We start from the raw sequence: 10,414 nt of genomic DNA on the forward strand, positions 1-10,414 counted from the left end.
ATCAAGCCTGGTGGAACCATTGAGACTATGACCCCTAGCTGCCCTTCAGGTCTGGAATTGAATGCACACCTGTGGCTTCCAGCCAAACAATAGACAAGCATTCTAGTTGAGCATTTACCTGAGGTAGATAGACTCCTTGGAGAGAACAAGCAAGAGACAAAGAAGGGCTACTAAGGCACAGGGAGACAGCTCAGGGGGTAGGAATGCATGGAGGGATGGACATAGGGAAGAGGTAACTATCAGGAGGAAGTGGGAGGGGAGATATCGCATTGTGCTAAATTATGGTCAATATCATGAGACAAAGTATATGTGATCTGCTGTATGGAAAGTGTATTTACTCTGTAAATTTTCACCCAAATCACAATAAAATAAATAAATAAATAAAGTGAACATACAGGAAAGGTCCCATGTGTGTCACTCTCATCTAGTGCTTAATGGGACTGAATCTAGAATGTGGGTGTCTGGGTATAGTCACAAGTTGCTTTAAGGATATTAACAAGTGTTGGAATTGGACCCTCTACTTCACAGTTTTATGGGTTTGAAAACTGATGTAAATCCTATAATTTTACTGTCAGGACTACTTTAATAAAAAGATTATATGATCTCACCAATAAGAAAACTGACAGTGATGTAATATTTAAAAAAAAAAAAAGTGTCAAAATAAAATAACATGAATCTTGATATGCCTGGCAAGAACCAACTTGTTCTCATATGTTTCATAACACCTGCTCTTAGATCATGAAATCAGAAGACCTACTCAGGACTCTCTAAGACTTTCCAAAAGGAAATATAAATTCTAGAATTATGTATTTTTCTTTCATAAAGACTAGTGGAACTACTGCTGGAGTTATTGTCTATGTCTTAATAAAGAAGCCATGACTAAATAAATAAATAAATAATTTTCTACCTGAGGTCTTGTGCAAACAAATGAATTAAATCACCATTTCTACAACAAGAAACATCTTCCTGGAAGGCATCTGCTGAGGATGGTGACACCTGACACTCCCTCTCCCTTAACTCCTAGATGCTGAGTCCTAAATCCCAACATAGCCACCACTGCCAAGGCATCATCCAAATCAGTGAAGAAAAACAAATATCATGTCTTTGCATTAATGATTGTTTTAGTGGCTATTATTTCTTTCAGGGTTTATGATGGTTAATGTTATGTGTCGACCTGGTGAGGCCATAATTCTCTGTGCTTTGTCAGACACTATATATTACCTTCCATTTTGTGATTGATGTGAGTAGCCAATCAGTTTCCTGGAGGTGTGGGCTGCATTCATGATATAAACTAATGATCTGGCACAGCTCTCATTCTCTCTATCAATCTTATATTTATCTTGTCATCCTCTGACCAATGGTCCTTAGAACATGAGAACCCTTCAGCCTGCTGCCTGACCTGCAGATTTTGAATTTGCCAGCTCCCATAACTCCATTTGCCAGCAGCCAACTGGCTAACCTACAGATTTTTGGGTTTGTCAGCCCCTACTACTGTGTATCAGAAAAAACTTCCAGCTTGACACCTGACCCATGAATTTGGGGCCTGTGGGCCTCCACAACTACATGAGCCATTTCCTTCAAATAATCTCTCTATAGATATTTATATACATGTTTTGTTCTTCTAGAGAACTCAGCCAAAGACATGGTTGGATGAAAGAGAATAAACAAAAGAATATTAACAAAATAATGTTCCGATTATATTTATTTCTGGTACTTAAAAGTTAAATATCTTCAAAAATCCAACACCTATTCCTGATCAAAACTCCCAACAAAATAGGAATAGAAGGGACATTCCTCAACATAATAAAGGGCATCTATGCAAAACCAACAGCCAACATTATACTCAACGGAGAGAGAATGAAACCATTCTTCTTGTGAACAGGAACCAGACAAGGTTCTATCACCACTTCTATTCAAACTGTACTGGAAGTCCTAGCCAGGGCCGTAAGGCAAGAAAGGGATATCAAAGCCATCCAAATTGGTAAAGGAAGAAATCAAACTATCCTTATTTGCTGATGATAATACTGTACCTAGAAAACCCAAGAGACTCAGTCAAAAATCTACTTTTACTAAATGAGAGATTTAGCATCATGGTAGGATACAAGATCAACATCCAAAAAATCAGTTGGAGTCCTCTACACCAGCAAAGACATTGCTGAAAAAGAAATACCATTTACAATAGCTACCAAAAAAATAAAATACTTGGGAATAAATCTTACCAGGGACACAAAAGACCTGTACAAAGAAAAGTATAAAAAAGCTACTTCAAGAAACCATAAGAGATCTACAAAAATGGAAGAACATCCCATGCTCGTGGATAGGAACATTGAACATTGTGAAAATGTCAGTTCTACCCAAAGCAATCTATACATTCAATGCAATCCCAATCCAGATCCCATCAACATTTATTAAGGATATGGAAAAACCAATCGCTAACTTTATATGGAAAGGAAAGAAACCACGGATAAGCAAAGCACTACTGAAGAAGAACAAAGTAGGAGGTCTCACACTGCCAGATCTCAAAACCTATTATATAGCCATAGTAGTCAAACCTGCCTGATACTGGTACAATGACAGACACACAGACCAATGGAATAGAATTGAGAACTCAGAAATAGATCTATTGACCTATGGTCACCTGATCTTTGACAAAGGGCCGAAATCCATTAAATGGGGAAGAGAATGTTTGTTTAATAAATGGTGCTGACAAAACTAGATATCCATTTGCAGAAAAATGAAACAAGATTTGTGCCTCACACCACACACAAAAATTAACTCCAGATGGATCAAAGACTTAAATGTGAAACCTAAAACTATAGAGTTCCTCAAGGAAAAGCTAGGGGCAAATTTAGGGGCCCTAATATATGGCATAAATAAACTATCAAGCATAACTCAAAATGCACATACAGCAGAAGAGAAACTAGATGACTGAGACCTTCTAAAAATCAAATTTTTAATGTGCTTCCAAAGACTTCTCCAAAAGAGTCAAAAGAGAACCTACATATTGGGAAAAAATATTTGGCAATGACATATCTGACAAGGGACTTAAAAAGTTGGAATTAGAAATACCATTTGACCCAGCCATTCCATTACTAGGTATATATTCTAAAGAAGTGAGACCCATGACAAGAACAGACATATGCACACCCATGTACATCGCAGCACTATTTACAATAGCCAAAAGATGGAAATAACCTAGATGTCCATCAACTGAGGAATGGATAACCAAACCATGGTACATACACACAATGGAATACTATGCAACCCAAAAGAGTAATGAAGTATCTGCAAAACACTGCATAACGTGGATGAACTTGGAGGACATTATACTGAGTGAAAAAAAGTCAATCACAGAAGGACAAATACTGTATTAGTCCATTATTGTAAAAGTCAAGGAAAGGTTTATATGGAAGGAAATTTTTTTGTTGGTTACCACGGGTGGGAGGGGAGGGGAGGGAACACTGTTAGACAGCTAGAGATAAGTATTGATTTGGGTGAAGACAAGGGCAATGTGAGTGATCAACATGGTGGCATTGAGGAAGAGGAAGACAGGTACATGGGAGGTACAGACAACAAAAATGAACCCTTCTGCACATACAGTACTGCATTGTCAGTAAAGGCAAACATGGGTATACGGGTGGATAGATGAGTGGACAGGCTTAACTATTAGGTATGTCTACGAAGCAGGGAGTGTACCCAAGACCACATAGAGGGTTGGCAGACAATGGTCCTATAAGTGTATTTGTATGATCTGAATTACCAGGTGTATAGTAGAGCTGACAAGGGACAAGGTTGTAGTCACTTCTTGGTCACAGCCAGCTACCCACAGGGACCAAGTAGTTGAACCTGTGGGCTTGGGATCATAGTCGCATGGACATTAAAAGCTCAACTGGCATAACATACTACACAAAACATTGTTCAACCTCCTACTCTGGCGTGTAGTGACTGGGATCTTAAAAGCTTGCAAGTAGCCATCTAGATGCAACAATGGGTCTCTCTTTGTCCAGAGCAAAGAAGAATGAAGAAAACTAAAGATTCACGGAAAGAATTAGTCCTAGCGACTGGTACACCATCTGATCTGCAGCCTATATGACTATGAGACCAGAAGACCTAGATGGTGCCCGACTACCACTGTCAACCACTTGGAGTGGAATCTATGTAGGAGATTCTGCACAGTGAGGGAGAACAATGTGGAACAAAACTCAAAATCATTTGGAAAAAAAAAAGGAGAGGACCAGGTTTGCTGGTCTGATAGAGCCTGGTGGAACTACTGAGACTATCGCCCCTAGCTGCCCTTCAGATCTGGAATTGAACCCACACCGGTGGCCTCCAGCCAAACAAAAGACAGGCATATGAGTTGAACATTTACCTGAAGTAGATACACTCCTTGAAGAGAATAATAATGGGAGAAAAAAGGGCTGTTTATGCATAGGGAGATAGCTCAGGGGGCAGGAGTGCATGGAGTGGACGCAGGGAAGAAATATCTATGGGGAGGAGGTGGGAGGGGAGCTGTTACCTTGTGGTAAATTGTAGTCAATGTCATGAGACAAAGTGTATGTGAACTGCTGTATGGAAAGTGAATTTGCTTTGTCAATTTTCACCTAAATCACAATTTTAAAAAAAGGTTAAATATATTCAAACTTTGCCTATTTTACCGGTTTAAGGCATTTCAGATGCTGGTGTAAGTTAAGCGCCAGTCTATCCCACCATCGCCCTCTGCTCTCAGGACAATAAATCTTTTGAGACAAAAGGTTTTCAAGTTCCTTGACTGCTTCCTATTGCAATAAGTAATAAAGAAAGCCCATTAAACTCACAGAAAAGTTAACTGTAATTATGTTTAGAATTTTTAAAAAATTGGCATAGTATATTTATGAAGTATATCATGACAGGACAGGTGATTTAAGAAGTCCTTCTGAGTACAGGACTCTCCTGAAGCACCCTAGGTCCATGCCACTCAGCAAACTTGAAGGAGATCTATGAACACTGCATAATACTCACCTAGCAGCCAAGTCAATCACCACAGAGACTCACAGGATCAGGTTCCAGGCAGCTGAGCTGAGCACAGTAAGTAGTGAGCACATTCATTTCTGGGAACCCAAGAGGTCACAAGACCAACTGTGGGAGGGACTTTGGGGTGAGCAAGACCATAATGAGGAGATAATCCAAATATCCCACTTCAGCAAGGGAGACCCCTGGCCTAGATTCCCATACAGACCTTTTAGTTGTTCTTTATGTTAACCTTATATGGGTCATGGATCTCTCTGAAACACGATTCAACCCAGAAAAATGCACAACCCCATGTACACACACAATTTTGAGGATTCATGGATCTCCCAATGCCCATCTTCAGACTCAGGGTCAAGAACCTCATCTCTAGAATAGCCCCTTTGTAAAATATCCATTAATATGGAAATAGCAAACATAATAGTTTACGCTAACAATCTCTCAATGTTTCATGTAAGAACATAACCAAATTTCTGGCTTCTGATTGTTAGTTATTTCCAAACAGTCAATGACAGCTGACAGGAAAGAATAAGTAGATGTCAGATTTCCATCTCAGACTCTTCTGGAGACCTCCCAAGCCACACACCAAGAAAGAAGTGCAGGCTTGGGGACACAGGGTTCTGTCCATGACCTCCAGGGTCACCCCAGCACATAGCCTCATCAAGGCATGAGTAAGTGCAACAGGTTGCCATTATCTGCCATCTTTCTATTTACACAAGATGGAGAGTTGCCTATATTAAACATGCTTCTGTTACATTACTACATGTTGACCAAATACCTAGGACATATTGAGATCTAGGTGGGGATTCCTTCACAGGCTTATCACTGACAAAGCAGTAAGAAGCAGACAGTGGAAGATGTGCTCTAACCTCATACATATGAAGCCTCTGCAATATTTCAACGGCTCGTGACAAAATCCTTGTATAAATCCACCCAACAGTAAAACACCGCAGAAAGAGTGGTAAATCCTCATGGTATCTAAAATGAAGATTATATCAGTAGTTTAATAATTTGTTTCATTTGCTGTAAGACAATTATAAGAAATGACAAAGCAGATAGAATTTTATTTTTATAAAAGATGTATTCTAAATACTTTTACTTTTATATAATTTTCTATACCATAAACCCATATATCCTCACCACCCCACGATTTCCTTGGTTGCTTAGAATATTAACAGTTGTTCACATCTTAAGTCACTGTCTAAGGCAGGGGTCAGCAAACTATGGCTCACAGTCCATATCCAAGGCCCACCACCTGATTTTTGTATGTCCTGCAAACTAAAAACAGTTTTTGGCTTTTTTTTAATTACATTTTTAAATAATTAAAATAAATCAAAAGGAGAATAGTATTATGTGATATGAGAAAACCATATGAAATTCAAATTTCAGTGTCCATAAATAAAGTTTTAATGGAACACAATGACACTCATTCACTTATGGGCTGTATGTGGCTCCTTTTGCACTACAGTGGCAGAGTTGGGCAGAAGCCACAGAAACCTTATGGCCCACAAAGCCTAAAATATTTACTACTATGCTCTTTACACAAAAAGTTTGCCAACCCTCTTCTACACTAATCTAATATCCTGGCTATAATTTGTTTTTAAGTCAACATTATTTATTTATGAAATTTATGTCCTAAGGTCCCCACTGCATGGGGTCTACTTACACAGAGTTCACTTCAAGCTCAGACTCTCCATGTATTTCATACAACACTTGGCCTCTATGTGAAGCAAGCAGGAAATTCAACTCCACAGTTGGTTTGGCCACAAAACAAAAGCAGTGTGTTCTCAGGAAAAAAATCACCTTAAGTGATGGAACAACTTGGTCAATAAGTACATTTTTTCATGTACCTAAAAAAAGAAAACCTCACCTCAGGGAAGGGTGGTTCTTCAGTTGGTTCCAATCCTTCCGTGCATGCTGTGCAAGCTTCCAGGCTTCATCCCAGTCCCCATTTGCCATTGCAGTAGAAATGTCACTCAGCATGTGCACAGCCGCTGCATACCTGAGCAGAAAGACAACACCTTCCATGTTCCACGTGTGAATGAGCAATTATACAGAACTAGTATGTCCCATCCACTATCTAATTCTGAGGGGTAAGAATGTTTTTTGAAAAAATGAGTGATATTTTATTTTTTTCTAGTAATAATTTAATATACTACTCTATGGAGTGGTCCAGAAGAACTAAAACAGGCTGCCTAAAAAGAAAGGTAAAAACATTTACACCATATTATCACATAAGGAAAGAGCTCTGATGGTGCAGTGCCTAAGTCATTTGACTACTAACCAGAAGACTGGAAGTTCAAACCCACCAGCTGTCCTGTAGAAGGAAGATGGGGCAATCTACTTCTGTAAGGATTTACTGCCTCGGAAACCCAATGGAGGAGGTAGTTATGAGTCAGAATGAACTCAATGGCAGTGGGGTTTTTTTGTTTGTTTTTTATTGGTTTATTTACCACATAAGGAGCTCTGGTGGTGCATTAGTTAAGCATTCAGCTGCTAACAAAAAGGTAAGCAGTTTGAACCCACCAGCCACTCTGTGAGAAAAAGATGTTGCAGTCTCTTTCTGTCAAGATTACAGCCTTAGAAATCCTATGGGAAAGTTCAACTCTGTCCTATAGGATCCCTAGGCATCAGAATCAACTCAACAGCAATAGATATAGCTTTTATCACATAATGGATATAGCTTTTATCACATAATATATCTCATTATGTAAATATAATATGGATCAGTACATAAATTCTAGTTTTTTGTATTCATTAATTGGCAGTAACCACATAAAGATGTCACTGACTTCAGAATTACATTAAGGTGTAGATTTAGTGACTTTACTAATTTATAATCAGAGGTAACTGAAGTTCTGCTGTCCAAGCTGAGAATACTACTTGAGAAATTTCAAAAATGACTTCTTTGGGAGACAGCAATGCTGAAATGTTATAAAAACACTTAGCTGAAGGAAGACGACTTCATATTGCAGCATTAGGTACCAGGAACACAGACACCTGACCTGCTGATCAGTAACACTTACAGTATATATTCATTGGATTTTGAACTCACATCTCAAAGCACATAATATCAGACAGATGTGCAAATACTGCAAAATCAGAGTAAAAGAAATTGCCTCTAAATGTATCTCATGAACTGTTTGACCTAACTAATTCTCTTGTAATATAGACAATGCCTCGGAAGGAAGGTTGGGCAATCCTACTTCCGTAGTGATACTGCCTCGGAAACCCAAGGAGGGGTCGCTATGAGTCGGGGCCGACTCGACGGCAAACAACAACAACAACAAAGTCAGTAAGTGAGAGTACAACAAGGAAAAGTTGTCTGTGGCTGGCACAGACCTGGTAAAAATCCCCTACCTGCCTCACCTGTCACATAATCAGAAGCTTCAGGAGTGACTGGTGGCCAGGAGGTCCAATATCTCCAGCACCAGCTTAAACCAGGCCACCTCCATGTGGCCATCAAGACCTCTGATGCTCACCTCACTGTCTACCTCCATCACCACCAGGCCACCCCTCATCTGGACTCATGCTGGCAGTACCCAACCTTCACCTGACCCAACCCACCACTCCTGCTTCCCAAATTTTTCCCCAGCACTGCGTGCATTGCCACCAGGGAGCAGCGTTCTGCTCCACATCCTCCATGCTCTTTATCTCCTGCCTTATCTGAATTCTGGCTGAAAATAGCTTCCCCTAGCATGGAAGAAAGGAGCTCTGGTGTGGTATAATGTCCAAGGCATTTGATTGCTAACCAGATGGTAGGCAGTTGAAACCCACCAGCTGATCCGTGGAAGGAAGATAAGGCAACTTACTTCCATAAAGATTTACTGCCTCAGAAACCCAATAGGGGTCTCTATGAGTCAGAATCAACTCAATGGCAGTGAGTTTGGTTTTTTTTTTCAACGTAGAAGAAAGGCTCTTCTCAAGTGGAGGATGGTTCGTCTCTCAGCTCTCCTACCTCAAGGCTGAGAGATACACAGAATCCTCATTTCTTCCTACAGTTGCTCCCAAACCACTCTTCCTCCTTGAAATCAACCATTCATTGGACACTAATAATTCTTCCTTGCAGGCATCTGATGGCCTCCTAGACCTAGGTTGCTTCTCATCATTTTCTGAAGCCTTGAACTCACTGTCTTGTCTACTGCATGTCTACTGCCATGATGTCCATGATATCCTACGACTTTACCTCCATGAGGACAAACAGCACTCTCAGTTTCGAAACCTCTCGCCAATCATGCCATTCCCCATCTCACTTTAGTTCCCCACATGCCTAGGGCCATCCAGAACCCTGTTTGTCTCCAATGAGCAGCATCACTCTCAAAATCTTGATTTCAGGCACTACATTCACTGACTACCATCTCCAATCTTCCAGCTCACTCACTGATTAGCACAGTTCTTCAGCTTCATTAAGGTCCCCACCTGACACACCTATCATAAGCCCTCCTATCTTTGCATACCTCCAAAACAGGCCAGAACCAATTTGTCCATCACACACTGGTGAATATACAGCCATTCATCTAGAATATACAACCATTCATCTACCCAACCCTAGTCATGATATACATCACTGACCACTTTCTCTAAGTCTGGACCCAGGTCCCTGGATTTGCTAAAGAAAATCACAGGGCTAGGATGGCTGGTTTCACTTAAATCGCAGACTACAAACTTTGATAACTCAATCCAGCCCTGTTCCCTGGTAGGTCTGCTTTCCACTCTGCAAGAGTTGCTCACTACTTGTTCATGCCTTCCAGCTACACCCACCACAGGTGCCTTCTCATCAGACTTTTGAGAAGAGAGAGGCCAGATGGATGCACATCTGCAAGAATATGTTATTATTCTCATTTACAGATGAGGAATCTGAAGAACAGAGAAGTTTCAAGGTTCGTTAGTATAGAGGAATTGAAACTTGTGTGATCTGGCTTCCAAAAGCACATTCTCACAAAAGAGAAAAGCATAAATCCACTTAAAATGAAAGACTAGAAAGACATGAGAAGTTCCACTTCTACGATAGCAGTGTCTGTACCTTCAAGGAGTTGGTCCCTAATGAGACAAGCAAAACTGATGAAAACTCTATTTAAAAACAGAATTTTAAAAATACCACTTAAAGTTTGGGGCATTGTCCTAAGCACATCCAACACATAAAGAAACACATATTTAAGAGAATGTACTAAAATTCGATAAGAACAGCTACAGCCTTGGCATTTGAGGCATGACATCCTCTTTTTTCTCCCTTTCTCACCTTGATGGATGCTGTATTCAGGGCACTGCGGGTATGAAGCTGGGGCTCCCTTTCCCCCCCTCAGCTCTCAATCAAAGGATGCCTCACTGAGAAGGGAAGGTCACCAATGTTTCTTAACCCCTCCAATTCTAGGTTGAAGAGGCCAAATTCTTTTTTTTTTAAACAGGATAG

The 10,414-nt window shown here is 40.2% G+C and overlaps 1 protein-coding gene across 1 annotated transcript in view; it reads right to left on the reverse strand.

The window, feature by feature from the left end:
- The window catches only part of FAN1 (FANCD2 and FANCI associated nuclease 1), a 116,015-nt gene that overhangs the window by 31,409 nt on the left and 74,192 nt on the right, over window positions 1-10,414 (reverse strand). Inside the window, exons 5-7 of the mRNA XM_007949900.2 lie at window positions 6,875-7,006; window positions 5,874-5,982; window positions 4,656-4,775 (exon numbers count right to left, since the gene is read on the reverse strand). Of these exons, the coding sequence (XP_007948091.1) occupies window positions 4,656-4,775; window positions 5,874-5,982; window positions 6,875-7,006 (361 nt within the window). The remainder of the gene's footprint in view (window positions 1-4,655; window positions 4,776-5,873; window positions 5,983-6,874; window positions 7,007-10,414) is intronic.

The sequence above is a fragment of the Orycteropus afer genome, unplaced genomic scaffold (assembly GCF_000298275.1).
Source record: "Orycteropus afer afer isolate SDZICR_OR568_19922 unplaced genomic scaffold, OryAfe1.0 scaffold00256, whole genome shotgun sequence".
Lineage (NCBI taxonomy): Eukaryota > Metazoa > Chordata > Mammalia > Tubulidentata > Orycteropodidae > Orycteropus > Orycteropus afer.